Source organism: Conger conger, chromosome 8, assembly GCF_963514075.1.
Source record: "Conger conger chromosome 8, fConCon1.1, whole genome shotgun sequence".
Taxonomy (NCBI): Eukaryota; Metazoa; Chordata; class Actinopteri; order Anguilliformes; family Congridae; genus Conger; species Conger conger.
This window is the reverse complement of record NC_083767.1, coordinates 31,445,795-31,466,892: the sequence shown is the minus strand read 5'-3', so window position 1 is coordinate 31,466,892 and position 21,098 is coordinate 31,445,795. Positions and strand designations below refer to the sequence as shown.

The 21,098-nt window shown below is 40.1% G+C and overlaps 1 protein-coding gene across 6 annotated transcripts in view; it reads left to right on the top strand.

Moving 5' to 3' along the window:
• Positions 1 to 21,098, top strand: part of kdm2ab (lysine (K)-specific demethylase 2Ab) — a 72,673-nt gene that overhangs the window by 44,753 nt on the left and 6,822 nt on the right. For all 6 annotated transcript variants that reach the window (XM_061250615.1, XM_061250617.1, XM_061250619.1 and 3 more), the window contains 8 exons: positions 890 to 1,015; positions 8,004 to 8,090; positions 10,607 to 10,885; positions 11,126 to 11,158; positions 12,528 to 13,591; positions 14,073 to 14,236; positions 19,458 to 19,604; positions 20,049 to 20,264. In XM_061250615.1, coding sequence (XP_061106599.1) covers positions 890 to 1,015; positions 8,004 to 8,090; positions 10,607 to 10,885; positions 11,126 to 11,158; positions 12,528 to 13,591; positions 14,073 to 14,236; positions 19,458 to 19,604; positions 20,049 to 20,264 — 2,116 coding nt within the window. The remainder of the gene's footprint in view (positions 1 to 889; positions 1,016 to 8,003; positions 8,091 to 10,606; positions 10,886 to 11,125; positions 11,159 to 12,527; positions 13,592 to 14,072; positions 14,237 to 19,457; positions 19,605 to 20,048; positions 20,265 to 21,098) is intronic.

Below are 21,098 nucleotides of genomic sequence, written 5' to 3'. Positions count from 1 at the left end.
ACTGGGAGGTGGTATCTAACCATGACATGGTACCTGAAATTAATTGATGTTATATTACTGTTATCGTCATAGCTAGCACCAGACAGCTAGGTTGTTCTTGATATCGATGGATCTTCCTATTAAGAATGCTTATTACGGACTAAGTCTCCAACTGTTTGGATTCAGATCTTACTGCAGAGGTCATTTGTTGTGACTTATTGATTAACTTTTTCAAAGTTGCTTCCTCCTGCATTTTGACTAGTTTCATAAACATAGGCTACATACATGTCATTCCATGTCTAGGCTTCTATCTGAAAGTTGTAAAAAGATTACGTTAAGTGCTCGTGGCTATTGTAGAAGTTAGAAAACAATTCTATTCGTCAGTCAATAAAGCAAGCAACCCTTAATAAGGGAAAACAGCATTCACACTAGTCAACACTTTAACAGCTTCGTCCCAGCCATGGAAAGGATATATATATATATATATATATATATTTATATATATATCGTGCACTGTTTATTGCCTAGTCGTTTAGGGTTTGTGAAAACAAACTGCGAAAACAAACCCTAAACACAATGGATTCTGGGTAGTCTTGCTTCAAATCACTGCTCTGCCTGTTACATGCAACACGGCTGCCTCCTACTGTCAGGTCCTTGTAAGTATAGTTTCCCGGCCGGCGGCATTCTTGCTGCAGTGGCAAACCGCCAAATGGAACACAAAGCCACTGTACAGGGCTGTGTGTGTGTGTGTGTGTGTGTGTGTGTAATGAGCAATGGCGTGCAGTTCCGTTTATTTGTGTCTACAGTGATGGTGATTGACTTTACTGTGTGTGTGTGTGTGTGTGTGTGTGTGTGTGTGTGTGTGTGTGTGTGTGTGTGTGTGTGTGTGTGTGTGTGTGTGTGCCTGCAGCCAGGGCTTCCTCTCTCAGCAGTGTGCGCTGTTTGTGGAGAAGGGAATCAGGATCCTGATAAAACTCCCGTCACCCTAATGGAGTGCTCCAACTGCGCCCAGATCACCCACCCTGACTGCCTGAAGGTAAATCAAATCACAATTTATATAGTGCTAGAGTGCAGTAGAAAGTGCTTCACATATCCAGGAAATGGTAAAAGCACAATTAAATTAATAATACAAAAAAAAAAAGTCAAATTATAGACCATTAAGTTGGGGGTGTGCACATTAAGTTGCCTCATCAGTGGGTAAATTGTCACATGCGCTTTTTCAACAAATAAGAACAGAACAAAGTCATTGTGAATATAGCTATATAAGCTAGTTGCTGGTACCCGCGTTATTTCCAGCGGTGAACCTCTGCGACCATCGAAAATCTGACTGAAGAACATCCTCCTTTACCCCTCATTCCCCATAAATCTTTTCTACAACGAATGACTGCGGAACAATTCCAATAACATTAGTACTACTATAAGAAGCCAAGTTGCAGATTACACAATATCACCATGATTTTGAGCAAGTTCTGTGTCAATTTATAGTGGATTCAGTCGCAACACAACTGCAACAACTGTTTCTTTGTCTGAAATTGTTCGTCAACGGATAAAAGATTTATTTGAGTCCTTAATCCCAAGGTCATTGCTAACGGATTGATTTTAGTAAATGGGCTTTACGCTCAAAATACCGGTATGGTTGTTTGACCGGGTGGCGATAGCTTATACTAACAATACAATGATAATGTTATCTAGTTAGCTAACTTTAATGGTATTTACCTATGCTTATTTTGCTTCATGAACAGGCAAATTATTTAGAATTCTTTGTTGGCAAGCACTTTTCTAAAACGCATCGTCTGTTACGCTATTTTTTCCTGTTGCAGTGGGCAAGAGCTCATTTGCCAGGGTGCCATAAAATGGTTAGCTAGATTATCTACTTTTGCATGTTGCATAACATGTAAGTCTGTTATACTTAATTATTATAATGCATGACTTTAGAGCCATTACCCTCAGTATGAATTACCAAAATAAAACCTTTGTACTTTTTCCCCTGCAAATCCACACCCACTTCGTTTTATCCAAATACAAATAATTGTACTTTATCTAATTGCAGACATACAAATAGTGGACTCACTGAATGCCCCAAGTTGGTTGACTTTCTCATGTTTCCCAGCTTAATGACATCTTTCTCTTCGTGTTGTTAGTCAAAAAGGAGTGCGGTACTACCAATGCTGTGAAAAAACTATCATTGCGTTTTCTGAATTTTGTACATACAGTGGCTTCTGAAGATATTCACACCCCTTCACTGTTATAGATTTAATTTCAAATGAATTAAATAGCCATTTTGCCCATCAGTCTTCACTCAATAGCTCATAATGACAGTAAAAACTGTTTTTAGACATTTTTGCACACTTATTTAAAATCTTAAATTTCTCATTTACATAAGTATTCTGACCCTTTGCTGTGGCACTCTTAATTGTGGTCAGGGCATCCTGTTTGCTTTAATGATCCTTGATGCATCTAGAACTTGATTGAAGTCCACCTGTGGCAAATTGAATTGCTTGGACATAGTTTAGAAAGGCACACACCTGTGTTTCTTTTTTCTCACCAGTGTTTGAGGGTTTTTTTCCTACTAGGGAGTTGTTTACTGACGTTTTACTGAGGTCCATGAACTGACGGATGTTTTACAGTTATGTCATCTGAGATCCATCGTACATGGGCTATTTGGGGGCTTAGGGCTGATATTTTTATTCCCTTCTGTTACTATGTAAAGCATTTTAGGAATAGTCTTCTGTGAAAAGCGCAATGCAAGTAAAATTGAATTGAATTGTATACAGTATTGGAATAGAAAGGTAAATTGCAGGTAAAAGGCAATTGAGTTTGAGGTCAAAATACATGAGATGACAGCTCTGAATTTCTGCTTTTATCTCCTTTATTTCTAGATTTGTTACAAAAGGTGATATGTTCTAAGTTGTTTATCAGACCAAGTATTGGAACATGTGACTGACAGGTATTTCTTCTTGCCCAGATGAGTCCTGTTAGATTGATTGGTTAAACAATAAATAGGTCTGAATGTCTACTCTTGGTTTTAGCCTTGGGGTTTGCCTGTGAAGACTGCATTTCTGTTAGAAAAGATAAACCGACATGAAGACCAGAGAGCTGTTTTGGGAGAAAAGCAAGCCATTTTGAAGCTTATATAAGAGGGGAAATCGAGCCATTGCACAAGCACCACTGGTGTACTGAGCAACAGACATCAAACTGGTTGACCAAGGGAAGTAACAGCAGTTGATTACAGAAACATTGTGAGAGCTGTAAAGAAAAACCCCAAAACATTAGTCAGTGACATTGCAAAAAATCTCCACAGGGCAGGGGTGAAGGAATCTCAATAAACCTTTCAAATAACACTGAGAGAGCAGCAATATATAGCCTATACCGCAAGATTCAAACCACTCATCAATAGTAAGAATGGGAAGGCGAGATTACAATTTACAAAGAAGTACAGAGATGAGCCACAAAAGTTTTGGACTAGTGTATCGGTTGATGAGACCAAGATTAACCTCTACCAAAGTGATAGAAAGACCAAAGTGTGGAGAAAGAAGGGATCTGCTTATGATACAAAACGGTGGAGGGGAAGTGTCATGGCATGGGCTTGCATGGCTGCTTCGAGAGTGGGCTCACTAATCTTTATTGATGATGTAACTTGTGATGGTAGCAGCAGGATGAATTCAGAAGTCTACAAACACATTCTTTCTGCCAATTTACGGAGAAATACATCCAAACTAATTGGGAGGAACTTCAGCAAGACAATGACCCAAAACTTACTGCCAACACAAGAAAGTACTTCATTCGGGAGAAAAAGTGGAAGGTTTTAGACTGGCCAAGTCAATCACCAGATATTAACTCAAGTGAGCATGCGTTTCACCTCCTTAAGAGGAGAATGAAGGGGAAAAAGTCCCTGGAACAAACAACAACTGGAAGACTGCAATAAAAGGCTGGAAAAGCATCACAAAAGAAGAATGCAACAGTTTGGTGATGTCTGTTTTGCAGGCTTGATGCACTTATTGCAAGCATTGCTAGCAAATATTAAGTGAAAGTATTAAATTCAATATTAATATTAAATTTACTTAAATACTCTCTGTTCCAATACTGTTGCTTACCTGAAAAGTGGGTGGTCTGATACCAAAGGTGCTCTAAGTAGTTTAACACATCTAGGTGTAAATACCTGGAAATAAAAAGCTTACATTCTGAACTCTTGTTCAACCCAAAATGTGTTCAGAGTATTGCTAAAACAATGGAATTGCCCTTCGTGTTCCAATACTTTTGGAGGGGACTGTAATGCGCAACAAAGGCACCATTACAAATCTGTAGATGAAGGAAAACTATAGTGAAGTTAAATGCTAGTTCAATCAGAAAAGAGCATATTGCACAGCTTGTCACTTGTACGATTAGCCTACTAAGGACATGTTGCCTCTTAATTTTCTTAAATTAAATAAAGGCTTTCTTACTCCCATATAGCCAGAATATACCAGCGCACATGATCAGTACAGTGTATGTTAAGAAGGAGGAACAGGCTACAGTGAAGGTGGGCTAAAGGTAGGAAGGTCAAATTCGACCTTCTTGCTGTCAGTAACATTGCACTTTCCCCTGACAGTGATTTTCAGCAGTGACATAGGCTACGTGACTGTATCAAGTTGTTGGATGGGAAATTAAAACAGCTCACAGCATAGATGAGAGGCACACGGCCGAAAACATATATCCAAAATATCTAAATCAATTGTAAAATTACAACACAAGTTCTTGAATAATAGTAGGCGAGCCATAAATGTAGAAAAACAGGTTGCTTGTTACATTACCATCCAAGCGACCAGATTTGACTTGAAACCAGCTAAAAACCGGATACCATTGCCTTCCTTTACTTCACTTTGGAAGAAACGAGCACAAAGTCACAGCCTGTTAGGCAGCAGCTCTGTGTACCTGGAGCTCTTGTTCAGTGCCGTTCCTAGTGTTCTATAGGCTATATCTATTGTCTTTTGTGCAACCATAAATTAATTTTGTGAAACTGAATTTACAATCATTTCAATTTCAACTGTTGTGCAGTCACATGCATATTTAATGTGCAATACTTCATTTTATTGTTTTGCCTGTGGTCCAGCTTATTGGAGCAAAGCTACTTGTATGGCCTATTACCAGGATTCTAAAAATAGATATTTAACCGGTTAATCAATTCAATTTCAGTTAATCAAACCATGAAAATACCCATCCCTGGGTTATAAGGTCCCACCATTTACACTGCATGTCAGGACAAAAACTAAGCCATGTAGTCCAAGGAACTAGCAAAATTAGCAAAACCTTCATCTTCATGCACATACTTTCAAATATTTGAACGGCTCCAAAGAAAAAGTCGCGTGAGCAACATAGTGGTTTATTTGATGAAACATTTGAAAAAGTCTTCATTTATTAGTATGTTTTTAATTCAGTATGGGCCTAACAGGTACATGGGCTTAATGCCCCCCCTTTTATGTTTTATTTATTATTATTATTTTATAATAATCTCATAAATACTTTAAATCTGTTTGAATTTGTACACCTGTTCCTCTGTCAGAATTTCAATGAAACTGTTCCTAAACGTTTATTATGATCAAGTTTTAATTTCTCGTTAAACCTGTAGCTCGGTAGTTAAAACACACTATTCTATAACATAGAAATACTAACAAGTCTCTTGAAGTTTTATATCCCATTCGGTGCAGTAAAATGACTCTGTATGAACTGTTGTTCAAACAAAAGAAAACAACATACGATTAAATCATTAATTCACTACAATGACATGACTTACTAAACTGATCTTACTACTTACTAAACTAAAGTGATTTCCTTTAAAGGGGAAAACAGGCAATTGATGTTTGCACGTTGCTTTCTCCTTGGTTATTTGCATTACCCACATATTTGAACTTGATTTTTAGGTTACCTAGCTATGTAGCCTGCCCTCCAGATGCAAAAGTGGCTGTAAATTTGTAGCTTATCAGTCTCTGATATTTAGTACAACCGCATAATATTACATTAGCTAGGACGAGAGAACTAATGCACTAATGCTTATAGCTTGCATATGCAGTGCGAGTAAACACCAGTTTAGTTCTCTTAAAGAAACCTCTGGCATTCAGATAATTCTTACTTAATTTACTTACCAGATAATTAATAAATAAATTCAAACAATACATTTGATTTATTTACAATATATTTTATTTACCATGGGCTTATCCAGTCTTGAATTTCCCGGGCGCCGCCATACAGTCCCCTGAAAAAGTATTGGAACTGCAAGGAACAATTCCTTTGATAAAAAGATGAATACGAGACAAGAGTTCAGAATTTCAGCTTTTATTTCCTGGTATTTACACTAAGTTGTGTTAAAACTACTTAGAACATAGTATCAGAACATCAAATGTTTAGGTGAGCAAAAGTATTTCAGTAAATGAAAGTAATTAACACTTAAAATCCCTGTGTAGCCTACCTTTTCTTAGATTTAAAAACACAGCCGTAGCTATAAGCCAGCCCGGTTCATAGTCTCTTGTTAGCAACAGATTTGTATATACACTCACCGAGCACTTTATTAGAAACATTTTTACTTTTGACACCTACTTATTCATGCAATTATCTAATCAGCCAATTGTGTGGCAGCAGTGCAATGCATACTGGTCAGGATACTGGTCAGGAGCTTCAGTTAATGTTCACATCAACTATCAATCAGAATTGGGGAAAAATGTGACTGACCGTGGCAGACAGGGTGGTTTGAGTATCTCAGAAACTGCTGATCTCCTGGGATTTTCATGCACACTAGTTAATAATATTGTAAGTCAGTTAATAGCCTAATTGCCAAATTAAGGATTTACATTGACATAGTGTCATAAATGTCTGGTGGTCTAGTTAAAGCCGTGTAGACTATGTCCGGCATTCCAGTTGTGATCCCATGTCATTAAAAAAAAAAATGCATTGGCTAAAATTATAATTCTTTGTTTTCATCCCTCTTGGCTTGTGCCTGACAGTCTATTGAGATCTTACAGAATTGTGATACAGTATCATGATAACACTGTGTTGTGGTGGCGATGTGGTGAATCCGGTCTTTTTTAGGCAGGCAATCAGATGGAAACCATATAAATATAAAAATTGGATTTTGTACAGATACCAGTCGACTGGTCTAATGATTTTACTTTTATGCCAATTGTTTCTATACAATTTGGCTTATATTATATTTTTATGTAACGGTAAACTTTGCCAATGCATTTGGTTTTCTACGTTTTAGCCATCTTGGTGGTGATCTGATTAAAGTAGAGAATTTGTGCTTTCAATATCAAATGGATATGATAAGATTATTATGATTATTGGTCTAAGGATTTTTATTTTATGCTAACAATTCTGCTTGATTTTTGAAATAGTTAAACTTCACGGTCTTGAAAAATGTTGGTAAGCTAGCCCAAGTCAACATTAGATATATAGAACACAACACTTTAAATAAATGTTGGATGGTGATTGCACTATTACTAAGTTAGTTGGACTCAAACAAAAAAATATTGGATATAGTAAAATTATGAACAGTGGTTACATGTAACTAGAGCCTTTATTTTTCAACTTGCCTACTTAGTAATGTGTGCAACAATTATTCAATGATGCTTTATTAGTTTTTAGATATAAGGCATAGTGGGAAGCTACGCTCAGTTTGCCGGTAGTTTGAATTTGCGTGTTAACGATTAAACATGGAGTCCTCTGTGAACTTTAAGAAACGGTAGACAATACGCCATGAGACTGCTTGCAAGGACTAGCCTGGCAGAAGCTACGCAGCCAGAATATTTTCTTGAATTGTCGGACCAATTTGTGTGTTTTGTCATTGGCGGTGAAAGAACATTTATTTAATTAAACTGAGCTTACCATTTCAGCTTCAGAACAATAATCTTGTTATCGGTTAGCAATTTTTGGTAAACGTGTGCAATCAGTATCAGTTAACAGTTTAAACGTTTAACCATACCCCTAACCTACACACACATACGTTTACATCCTCTCCATTACAGGCTGATGAAATGATTGTCTTCTCCCCCCAGGTGCCATCGGAGGGTGTGGTGAACAGTGACCTGCCCAGCTTCTGGGAGTGTCCCAAGTGCATTTTGGAAAAAGTCTCCACTTCAGAGGTATCTGCCCCCCCAGCCACTTTTTCCCCACCCCTCCTGCCTCCTATCTTTCACGTTATTTCTCTTTTCACGTATGAAAACTGATTACGAGTCACAACTCAAAGTAAACACATGTGCGAGTCTTGAGCATGATGGAATTTAGAAAGTAATTTGGATGCCTTGTATTTTTTCTCAGGGAAAGCAACATTGAAACCAAACCTGTAGTCAATATAGACATTGCCGTTTATATACCTACTGTATGTTTCTTTTACCATGGGGTGATCTGTTGTCAGACGGCCTGGAAGCCTAAAGCCAAAACTGAAATAAGGCTTATCTAATGAAAAAAACCCTTTTCTTAACACAAGCTCGTATATGACATACGCAAAATAAAATGGTTACGACTCTTGAACCCTTTTGACTATAGGCACTATCCTGGTCTCCAAAAGCCATTACTTAATCTAAATATTACTAAAACAAAGTTACAGATGCTCAAACACAGTGGAAGTAGAAACCTTTTTTCTCGCTCAGCAACCGCCACTGGCTGCCTGTTATGGCTCGCATCAAATTTAAAAGTTCGCATACCAGGCAGTTATGGGATCAGCCCCTCGGGACGCCTGGCACCTCCCCCTCACCGCAACTGCACTTCTCATCACGACTGCTGTCTATTCTGGCCCCACAGTGGTGGAATGACTGTTGGACTCTTAGAAATTCCACACAAATGTCTAATAGACCAGAAAGGTGAACCCCGGTCCTCGGTTTGCAACTGCATTGAACTGATGCCTGCATCAAGGTCCGACGCCTTCGCCGTGTGCCACTGCGGCTCCCGATAAAACACTTTTTATCCTCAAAAATGTGACTGCATTACTGGGACTGGTCAGAGAACCTTGTAGGTGATTGTTTTCTAGAGAGTCAATACAAAAATGTAGGTAATAGCATTCGTATGTACAATTACTTTTGTTTGCGTATGCAGCGGTGAAATGGACAAAAATGAAATTCTAATTAAACAATGGGCATTCTATCGATATTTCTCAGTTACCACATTTTTTTAATTATAAAAGACCACAAACAATACACTGTTGGAAACATAATTTCCTTAGCTAAAATGCTACTCAGTCATCACTCTTAATACCATACTCCTACAATAACTGGCTGTATGATGAGAATACGTTATACTGCAAGTGATTGCTCACAGAGAGAGGAGTTGTCTATATCATGTGACTGCATTACTGGGACTGGTTAGAGAACCTTGCTGCTGTGGTGATCGTGTTTGAGAGAGCAAATACAAAATGTAGATTTGATATGTACAATCACTTTTGTATACTTGTGCAACAGGAAAAAAAAAAAAAAAAAAAATGTTATCCTCCAGAGAAATTCTAAGTAAACAATGGGCATTCTATCAATGTTTCCCTGAGTTAGCACATTTTTAGAATTATAAAATATGGATGGATTTTGTTCACTGCATCCTTGCCATGAAAATAATGCTGACATTGCCCTGATTTGTGTAGCGTGTGGACTCCCAAAATACGTAAGGCCCTCCTTGCTTTTTTTCCACCCTACATAATAAGGAACCGTTGTCGCTAGAGCAATAGCATCATACAATTATTCATGGACATCGAACCGTGAGTTTTAATGCTTTCAAACGGTTTATGCTGTGACCATATTGATTGATAATTGCACCGTGAAAAAAGAAATGCGTGCAAAAAATCCCACTCTGGCCCGAATATGGTCCAGTGCAGCTTAAAGTGTAATGAAATGCCAGCTTTTTCCCAGTCTCAGCCCACTGCACAATTTTAGCAGGTGCGATTTGGAAGGCGGTACTGTCAGTTGGGGGGTTGGCATTCAGTGAGGCATCTTGATTAGTCTTATTAAATTCCACATCAAATACATTATGATCCATAACCATGAAAATTAGACTGCTTAGCTAGACTAACTAACCAGACTACCTACTTGATCATTATCGTCCGGTTTCACTTTTAACATCATGTTGCAGAAGCAGTGTTCACAACTTCATTTTATAGGCTAAAGCCATTGGCTGTTGTTAGCTACGGGCTTCTTATCAATTAAATAAAAGTGCAAATCTGGGTCTAAAACCTTTTTTCTGTGTGGTAAGCCATGCAACAGCTTTCTGGTGTTTTGAAAGTCGCTACGATTTTAATATACGTATGACTAGCTACATTTTGCACTCATTTAAAGACTTCATTTATTTCCTATGGAAACACCGCCAGACTTTCCCCTTCGGGGCTTAAGCCTAGACAGGTTTACGTTTTAGAGGGGGCTGTCCACTCTTGGCGACTGATGATGACAAAATGTCTCAACTGCTTTTCTTCCCTCAAAACTACCTGGGGCAAAACATTGAGTTAAATGTTTTGCTTCTCCTGTTCACTAATGCCCCTCTTCCACTCCCTACCTCTCTCCCTTTCTCACGCTATCTCTCTTCTCCCTCTTTCCTCCCTCCCACTTTATCTATGTCCTTCTTTTCTCTCTCTCTCTCTCTCTCTCTCTCTCTCTCTCTCTCTCTCTCTCTCTCACCCCCCCAGTCCTCCAGCAGCAGTGATGATGACAGCGTTGGCTCCACCCGTGCCGTTTCCCTGGCTGAGCTCCCCCCAGCTAAGCGCTTCCACAGGAATGATGTTGTGGGCAACACTGGGGGTGGGGTCAGGCCCTCCCACCGCGGCCAGGTGGTTCTGCCCCTCTCTTCAGTGCCTGAGCCGCGGTCGCGTCGTATGGTGCTCCCTCCCTCCCACGGCCTATTACTGCAACAGCAGCTGCAGAACAGGAGGCGGGCGGGGGCCCTGGAGGTGCGCCTCAGGAGGAGGGTGAGAAGAGCCAAAATGGAATTTCCTGATTAGCAGCTTTAGCGTCACTGCACTGTTCATCTGCATTATGGAGGACAATCGTGTCTTCTTCTTTTTTTCCTTTTTTTTTCTTTTTTTTTTCAAGTTGGCAGATTTACTTTCTCTATAGTTTTACTGTAACATTTTATAATTTCTACATTTCACATCAATTATGCGTGCTTAATTCCTTTACTTTCTTTTTTTGTACTTATTTTGTTGCAGATAAAAATGGAACAAGACAGAATGTCCCCCTCAGTAAGTCTGGTCTCACACTCACGGCCTGTCTTTTTTGTGTATATTAAAATAATAACAATATTATAAACAATATAATAATTATATACAGTAGTGACAAAATAAGAAATTATCCTATTCTCCCTCTCTTCCTCTTACGCACTTTCTCCTTTTTTCTTTCCTCCTCGTCTTCCTATGTCTCCCTCTCTTGCACTCTCCGGCTGTGTCTCAAATTACACACTCGTGTGCTGTGTTTTGATTAGCTTAATAATTTACAAGTCCACCAACAAGTCATCTACTTAGAATGCAAGAACACAAAATCTGTTCATTTGAGACGCATTTGTACGATAACTTCCAGATTCTTATGGCCTTAATGCCATAAGATGCTTAGCAGTTTGTATAGTACGGTTAAGCTGTGAATGTGATTCTCGGCTCACATTAGTCATCTCCTGTCAATGACGTTAGATGGCATATGTAGTTTACCTGCTAGATTATATTTATATATTATATTTGATAAAATGAAAATTCCTCCTTGCAGGCTACTGTGAAAATGCAATGAGTAAATGTGAATATTGATGTCCCTCCCTCTGAAATTCAAATGAACTTTGAAATTATAGTATTTATGTATTTATTTATTCATTTTTAATTCAATCATTTCCATACTACAGGTATGAGAGCTTTCAGCTTCTAGTCTTTTGCCTTTGTAGTCTGGGATTGGCATTGTGCTGATGACAGTCATGGTAGCCATTATGAGGCTGAAAACTTTTGAAGGAAAAAAAGTCAGAGACATTGGCCAAACAATAGGCTTACCGAAAGATAGAGATATAAAGATCAGAGAGATAAAGAGGTTTCTATCTGTGGAGTTAATCTATCAATTATTTTAGTGCGATTTTAAAATCTAAAGTGATTTGGTAATCCATAGCCCATGTAGGCAGTTGGAACCAATTTTCAACCAATAAGCTTGAATTATTGTACTGCTATACAGTGTTTTGGTACAGAGTGTTGGTCCGTCAACTATATATTTGGAAACCCAAATATAAGGACTATGAACACAGGCTGAGGGTGAGTGAACGTGTCAGTGAGCCTTTTTCAATCATAGGAAATTTAAATTGTTTAGATTTGGCTGAAATTGTCTAGAAATGTTTAATGTTTTGATGAGGTTTATTTCAGCATAATTGATTGCAGAAATGAAGTCATACGCACTGTTTTCAGCCCATTTTCTGTCACATTACATTTTGTTACGTAGACTATTGGGCTCACTGTTGATGTGTGATCACATACATTTCTCTCCTCTCTCTCTCCTCTCTCTTCTCTCTCTCTTCTCTCCTGTCTCTCTTCTTTCTCTCTCTCTCCTCTCTCCTGTCTCTCTTCTCTCTCTCTCTCTCTCTCTCAGAAGAGAAAGGCTTCCTCTCCACACCCCTGTTCTCCTAAACTCCGTCGGCAGAGCCAGGACAGCGATGGCTACAAGGGCAGTGACCGTCTGGCGCGTGGCATGACTGGGGCCCACCCCCTGAGGGGTCCAGGGAGACGACTGCACCGTGGGGGTGGGGCCAGAGGCCGGTTGCTCTGGAAGGGCTCTGCCTACCGGGTGGGGCAGGGGGGCAGGCTTGCCCCAGACTCACCCCTGGACCTGAGCCCTCGGCTTGGGATGGGTGTGAGGAACAGCCGGAAAGAGAGGGGGAGGGGCTGTCTAAGAGGACGAGGGCATAGCCGACGGCAAAGGATGGTGAGGGAGGAAGAGGAGAAGGCGGATGAGGAGGAGGGAGAGGAAAAGAGGGAGGAGGGTCAGCGGAGGGGATGGCTGGACAAGGAGAACAGGCCACACCGATGGAAAGGGAGAGCAAAGGAGAAAGAGACGGAAGAGCAGGAAGAAAACGGTGATGGAGGTAGGGGGCAGGGCAGAACCGAGGACGATGAAGAAGCAGGAGAGGATGGCAGTGAGGCGACGCCTGAACCGGTTCTTCTTGCGTCGGACCTGAGTGAGGAGCTGGTGAACGGGACTTACCTGACAGTGACTCTCCAGCGCCCCTCGAAGGCCAAACAGGACCCTGGCACTATTGTGCCCAAGCTGGAGGCCGCCGTGGGCCTGCGGGCTCCCCCGTCCCCACCCTCAAGAAAGGGCTATTTACAGCGCACATCCCTACAGCGGCCTAAACTCAAAAGCGGGGTCAAATCTGTGGAGGGAGGCCACGCCCTCAGCTCTGCCCACTGTCACCCGGAACAACGGGGGGTGTTCTGTCTGGACAGGAAAAAGGAGGACTGCTGCCTGCCCTCTTCTGCCTCCTCTTCCTCGTCTTTGACCTCACCCACCCCCTCTTTCATCCTCTCTCTCCCCTCGCTCAGGGATGTGGGGAATGAGCCGGGATGTGAGAAGGAGGTGTGGGTGTCTGTTTTCCGGTACCTGACGCGTACCGATCTGTGTCTCTGCATGACCGTCTGCAAGAGCTGGTACAAATGGTGAGTCTCCCATGACAGCGACGAGGTCTACTCACCTGGAAACTTCAGTAATGTTCAGAGGCAGAGCCTAAACTTTCTTCTTCAAATCTGCTGATTTGCACTATATATGGACTTTTTTGGCTGACGTTTCCAGTGTTGCTGCAATAAACATGATTTCCGGGCTGGATTTGATATACCAGTAACGTGAACTGGCCTGGCTTTCAGAGTGCCACATTTCACTTTGTCTATGACAGAATGCTTTTGACGATGATTATATTACATTGTAACTCAAATAGTCATCTCAGTTACTGCAGCCACCTGCAAATCTGCAGCAAATACGTGATGCTATCACGTATACTGAGTGTATATGACATATTGCTAAAATTGATGTAGCCATGATATGCATGGTACATGCAGGAGGACACTGCTTTGTTTACTGTTGTGTTGCCGCCGGCATAGATGCGGCCTCTGGTTTGTTCTTATCCCTCTCTCCCTGGTGCAGGAGCTGTGATAAGCGTCTGTGGACACAGATTGATCTGAGTCGCTGCCGCTCCATCAGCCCTCAGGCCCTGTCAGGGATCATCAAACGCCAGCCCGTCTCCCTGGAGCTGTCCTGGACCTCCATCTCCAAGAAACAGCTCACCTGGCTCATAAACCGTCTCCCAGGTAACTTGAGCTAGCCTGTCCACCTTGCTTGTGCCAGCATACCTGACTGCCCGGGCAGTAATTGTAATTGTGAAAAAAGTCAAGGACTATGAGCAATCAGCTGAACAAAGTTAGCTCACGTACTGATCCAAAGAGGAAATGTTAAGTCAACGTCTAAAGTACAGTTAGACAAACATGCAAATGTACTTGTATGCAAATTTAGTGCCACTTTCAAGCTGCATGCCACAAGTCCTGTGCGAGAAGGGTTCTTTTGTTTAGCAATAGGTGTAGCCTGAAAAGGGCTAGCGGAAGTAGAAAGTCCAGGGCTATGTTTCAGATTGAATACTTGTGTACAGGGCTGGGCAATATAGCCATCACGGTATAACATTCTCCGTTCTCAATACGGGAACAATTCAGTGAAATGCTCCTGGGGGGAAAAAGCGTCACGTATATTTTCAATGTTGACGTGACAGCAACAGGACCATGCTGTTTCCATGTGGTAGATAAAAACATGACTACAAGGATAAAGAGCGAAAATGTTTGCGATGTGTTTTTCAAAACGAATTGGTAAGTTAACCAACACTGAATAGATACAAGTGATGTTTTTTTGTCCCCTGGAAGCTTTTCACTGAAGTTTTTTCCTTTATTGAGTATGATTAAAGACAAAAAGAAGCAACAAAAGCTACTGCCACCTGCCAGAGATGGTTCTTATTGTGAAAAAAAAAAAAAAAAAAGTTGATGTACTGCGATAGCTATTTTGTGCAGCCCTACTTGTGTAATTACTGACTTCTACTTCGATTGCACAGAAAGTGAACTACTTAAAGGTGCAATAGGTAAGATTTTTGTGTTAAAACATATGGAGGACGCTTTGTGACATATTAATAAATAAATCCTTCATTAAATCCATCAATAAATACTTCAATATATCCATCAATAAATCCATCGATAAATAAATCCATCAATATATACGGAAATAAATACATTTATTTATTTATTTATTTAATCATTTATTTACCATTTTATTTATTTATTTATTTATTTAATCATTTATTGACACTTTTATTTAAGGATATATTTATGGATTTATTTAAGGATTTCATGCTCCAACATGCAAATAAGGGGGTGGGTTTCAGTTGGGCTAGCTGTTCTGATTGGACTGCAGTAGCCTATGCTGGGATTGGATTGTCTACAAGTTCTTTACAAGTGTGACTATACTACGGGTTAGCTAGGTACCAAAATTGAGTTTTTATCGGAGCTAAGAAATGAAATGTTAAGACTGGCAGATACCATTGATAGTGGTAATGTACCACTCAATAATATTATAGAAACAGTGGAAGGCTTTGTAGACAGCGTTGTAGAAATTGCAGCACTGACTGATTCTGATGTGGACGAGGTTGTGTGGAGCCACCTGCAGACGATTCTGCATCGTGCTGCATTAGAAAATCAAAACCCATTAATTAGCCCACTCAGAATAGCTAACGGTTCTCTACCACACAGTTGTACACAGAACCCATGCGATAATTATGACATATGAAATCACATTTGCACAAAGCGTTATGAAATCACATAGGCACTTTAGCATCAACAAAAATAGCACCACAATATACTTAAGACTTAAGTTAGCTATTTACAGTTAAGGTCAAAATTATTGGCACCCTTGATAAAGATGAGCAAAAAAGACAGGTAATGAGCTAGATTTTATGCTCAAAAATATGGGAAAGCTATATAATTTATATTATTTTATTCTTATTCTAATACAAAATACTTTTATGTTGAATTTCCAGTCTGACCAGTTTTTCCGATGGGAGATGAAAGCTTCTGGTGGATGTTTTATTTTTCGCGTTCTCAAATTCTAGCAGGCTGAATTACAGACCTAATTCTGAGGTCCCCAAACTGGACACTCTCCTCCCCCCGGCTGCGCCTAGAAATCCTGTCCATGAATATCACAAACAGAATCGGTGACAAAGGGCAACCCTGGCGGAGTCCAGTATATTGTGGTGCTATTTTTGTTGATGCTAATAAGTGCCTATGTGATTTCATAACGCTTTGTGCAAATGTGATTTCATATGTCATAATTATCGCATGGGTTCTGTGTACAACTGTGTGGTAGAGAACCGTTAGCTATTCTGAGTGGGCTAATTAATGGGTTTTGATTTTCTAATGCAGCACGATGCAGAATCGTCTGCAGGTGGCTCCACACAACCTCGTCCACATCAGAATCAGTCAGTGCTGCAATTTCTACAACGCTGTCTACAAAGCCTTCCACTGTTTCTATAATATTATTGAGTGGTACATTACCACTATCAATGGTATCTGCCAGTCTTAACATTTCATTTCTTAGCTCCGATAAAAACTCCATTTTGGTACCTAGCTAACCGGTAGTATAGTCACACTTGTAAAGAACTTGTAGACAATCCAATCCCAGCATAGGCCACTGCAGTCCAATCAGAACAGCTAGCCCAACTGAAACCCACCCCCTTATTTGCATGTTGGAGCATGAAATCCTTAAATAAATATATCCTTAAATAAATCCATAAATAAATCCATAAATATATCCTTAAATAAAAGTGTCAATAAATGATTAAATAAATAAATAAATGTATTTATTTCCGTATATATTGATGGATTTATTTATGGATTTATTTATTGATGGATTTATTGATGGATATATTGAAGTATTTATTGATGGATTTAATGAAGGATTTATTTATGAATATGTCACAAAGCGTCCTCCATAAAAACATTGTTACAAGACTATTGTAAATCCCTTCCTATCATTGAAAAAGGCTCACTGACATGTTGACTCACCCTCTGGCTGTGTTAACAAATTTGGGTTTCAAAATATGCAGTTGACGGGCCGGCACTCTGTACCAAAACGTTGTATAGCTGTGCAATATTTCAAGCTCATTGGTTGAGAAATGGCGTTTCAACGTCAGCGCGTTCACTGAGAAGGGGTGGGATAAACAGTGCTGTGGTTTGAGCGTGTTTGTTTCTGCAATTCCTCTCTTGACCGTTAGAAGTCAGTAATTACCTGTTGTACCTTTAAGAGTGCAAGAGCACAGATCCTTTCATTTTTGAGACATACTTGTACTATAACGTCATTACTCTTACGAACTTACCACACTCATCTGGTGCAGGTTGGACAGGCAGCAGTGACTGACACCTGACACACACTCAAGACTACTTGACTTTCGGTAGTGTTTGGATACTGTACTAGCTGCTTTCTTAGAATTCATACAACTTACAATGAAATTGTCTTCATTACAGATTAATTTATTGTTTTCGAAAGGCTTGTCAAATTGGTAGGAATCTGTGGTTCCCAACAGTTGGTTCAGGTAGACACTTCATTAGGTAGACATGTACACCAGCTTGTTAATAAAAATATTTAATCAGCCAATCCAGTGAGCAGCAGTTCTGCGGGCAGGAACACTTTGTCAATGAGAGAGGTCAGGGGAGAAGGGTCAGACTGGTCGAATCTGACAGGAAGGTAACAGTAACGTGAATAACCATGTAACTGCATTACAGCAGTGGTACGCAGAGGAGCATCTCTCAGTGCACAACACAACAAACCTATAAGTGCATAGGCTACAGCAGCAGAAGTCTAAAAAAATAAGTCGAATAAATACCTAATTAACTGCTCTCTGAGTGTAAATTATGAAGGATGTATAAACCAAAGTAATTAATGTAGCAACAATGTTTTGATGTTATTCTGACACATTTTCAACGAAATATGAGAGCCTCAACTGCAATGGCGCAGCACTCCAAATTGCTCATTTTGTATTGTTGTCTTTATACAGTCGGTTCTCTGAGTCATATAGCTCTTTATGTTTCTCCACCAGGACAATGAGCTTTTCCTCATCCATTTTTGGACAGAATAAACAAGAAACAATAAAGGCAAATAACGTGTTAACTTCTAAATAATTATTTATAGGCTGTATATTATAGTGTTCCCAACGAACACTCAGTAACTATGAAGCACGGCGCTCAGAAGCTGGCGACTTTTTTTTTGTCAGCTCTTTTGTTATAACAGTTGCTACTTTTCAGTTCACTTTTATCTACAGCGGGTCCATTGTCGATGCTTATTGTTTTTAGGTTAGAACACATCTGTTGATGTCTATTTCTGTGTCATTCTCAAGTCGTTTTGGCAGTGTTATCTGTTTTGCATAATGCATTCTCTCTGTCTACTATGGATGCCTATTACTTATACAGTTCCCTCCAAGGAGCAAGGCCAATCCCTTTCTTTTCTTTTTCCCAGTACACTGAATAAATTTGGGGCTGTAATAAAAAGAATTTCAGCTTTTATTTCCTGGCATTTACAGCTAGAACTCCTCAGAACATACCACCTTTGGTATCAGACCACCCAATTTTTAGGTGAGCAGATGTATTGGAACAGAGAGTATGTAAAGGTACAACAGGTAATTTCGGACTCCTAACAGTCAAGAGAGGAATTACAGAAACAAGCGCCGTCAAACCACGACACTGTTTATCCTTCCCACAGTCTATGAATATAACGCGTAATACAAAGCGTTATTATACAGTTCAGTGTTTTGGAAGGCTGACAGTGACAAATGTGACCGAGCCTGCTGTCACAAAGTGTTTATACATCTATATTCTGATTTGTATTTGTTTTGTTCTTATATTGGAACATTATTTTTTGATGTAGAAAAATGGTATCAAGGATTGTTTTAAAATGCCTTTTATTGTCTGAGTCTGTGACTAGGTCATGGTTGTAAACTTGTGCATGGGGGAGCCTGCTGCACATTTAGGAACCGATTAGCAGAACCGATAGTCACATTTCTTATCGGTTACCTGGTTCTTGGAATTTTGGATCCAGTTCCAATTCGGTTCTCGGTTCCCAACCCTACAGTTCAACCTTCTAGGTTTCCAGTGTGGCCTACTGTGGCTAGATTCACTTCTGTGTCTACAGTTCCTGTTATATATTCGCAAATTCAACCAGCCCCTCCACAAAATAAGAACATTTTCAAGGTTCATGTTTTCTTGTTTATTTTCTGCAAGAAAAAAAAAAAAAACGTTTTTTTTTTTTAAGCTGTTTACATAACCATTGGCGGACTCTAGCGAAACATACAGTCACATAGTAGTAAAACATTGATCTGGTCGTGTGTACACAACGTTTTAAGGTGAATTTGTATGTTTACACACTTGTTTGTGCTATCTAAATCCTTACAGGTAGTGTCTTACTTAGCAATCTGAGCCCCACACGCATTTCTCTGCTTTGACCCAGGTCTTAAGGACCTCATGGTTTCGGGGTGCTACTGGTCCTCGCTTTCAGCCCTCAGTTCACCCAGCTGTCCCCTCCTGCGGACCCTGGACCTGAGCTGGGCCGAGGGGGTCAAGGATGTGCAAATCCGGGACCTGCTGACCCCTCCAGGTCAGATTTATTAAGCCAGTTTGGTCTGGAACTTTACAGAAACAAGGGAATCTGAGATTCTTTAGAAGAGAAATCCCCTTCCCCTTCCGAAATCCCCTTTCCAAGCATTTTTCAAATGTACCAAGATAGCCCAGGTTCTCAGGCAGATTAGTAAAGTTTCTGTTTTATATAAGACTGCATACCTAATTGGTTAGATGGAGATTACTGTCCAATTTGCCTTTGGCATCACCATAGTTACTATAAAACAAGCAATCACACAATACAGGCTACAAATAACACAATACTGACAACGTAGGCTGAGACAAGGCAACACAGGCCACAAACGACACAATACATGGACAACACAACAGATCTGATACCTGACCAGTACATTATGGCTTAGGCTTTTGTACGGCTGCAGTAGAGTGAATTTGCGGTACTCTCTGTTGCCCCCCGATGTTGCAGGCTGTGATAACCGCAGCAAGCTCAGGAACCTGCAGTCATTCCGGCTGGCGGGACTAGAGATCAGCGACTCCACTCTGAGACTCATCATCAGACACATGCCCCTGCTGGCGCGGCTGGACCTGGCGCACTGCCGCGGCGTCACAGACCAGTCCATCAACCTGCTGACCGCTGTGGGCTCCTCCACCCGCAATACACTCACTGAGATCAACCTGAGTGGTAAGGTGGAGAGAGTGAGAGTGAGAGAGTGAGAGTGAGGTACTAATCAAATGTTAAGTGGGAGCACAGTGGTGACCATATTTTCAATATTTCAGTCTTAAGAGAAAGGAAAGGAATATGAAAAATACACTAGTAAAAGGGTGCTACCATTCCTGCTTACATTTCCCTCTACCAAGGAATATTTTGTTTTGAATCTTCAGGTGTTTTGTGTTTTGTCACAATCATTTCTTTCCAGTGCAGGGTCCCATTTCTCCATGTGTTCTCCTTTTCAGCGGTTTCCTAATTTTGTAGAGGGATGTTTTTACCTTGCAAGCATGTATAATCTTTAAAAGGGTATATATAAGTACTTTTGTGTATTTGTTCTTCTAGTACACAATGACTGATTCAAAAAATCCTGTAATATTATAATTTTCCAAATCCTATGTATTTTCAATTTTCTTGGGGAAAAACGTTATACAGTTTCTGATATTTAGTTAACTGCAGGAGATAAAGATGTAAGTCTTTGATTCTCAGGGGCAGTGCGTCCTACACAGCCTTATGAAATGCCAAGTTTCCGCCATTCCTTCCCTGTGCTTTACTGAATGTGACAGGCTAAATGACACAAAACACTGTTTCCCCCGGAAAATCTCAATTTGTTCAGAATCCTCCTCAGCTGCCCAAATGTAAGCAGTCTCTGGTGGAGAGAAGTACACTCAACCTAGAACATCATGGTTCATAGTGCGCATTATTTATTCTTCAGCGAAACATAATATGTTTTATGATTTACAGTTAAAGGAATACACCATACACCACAATACACAATACACCAGGAATACTGTTCTTTTCTGGAGTTGC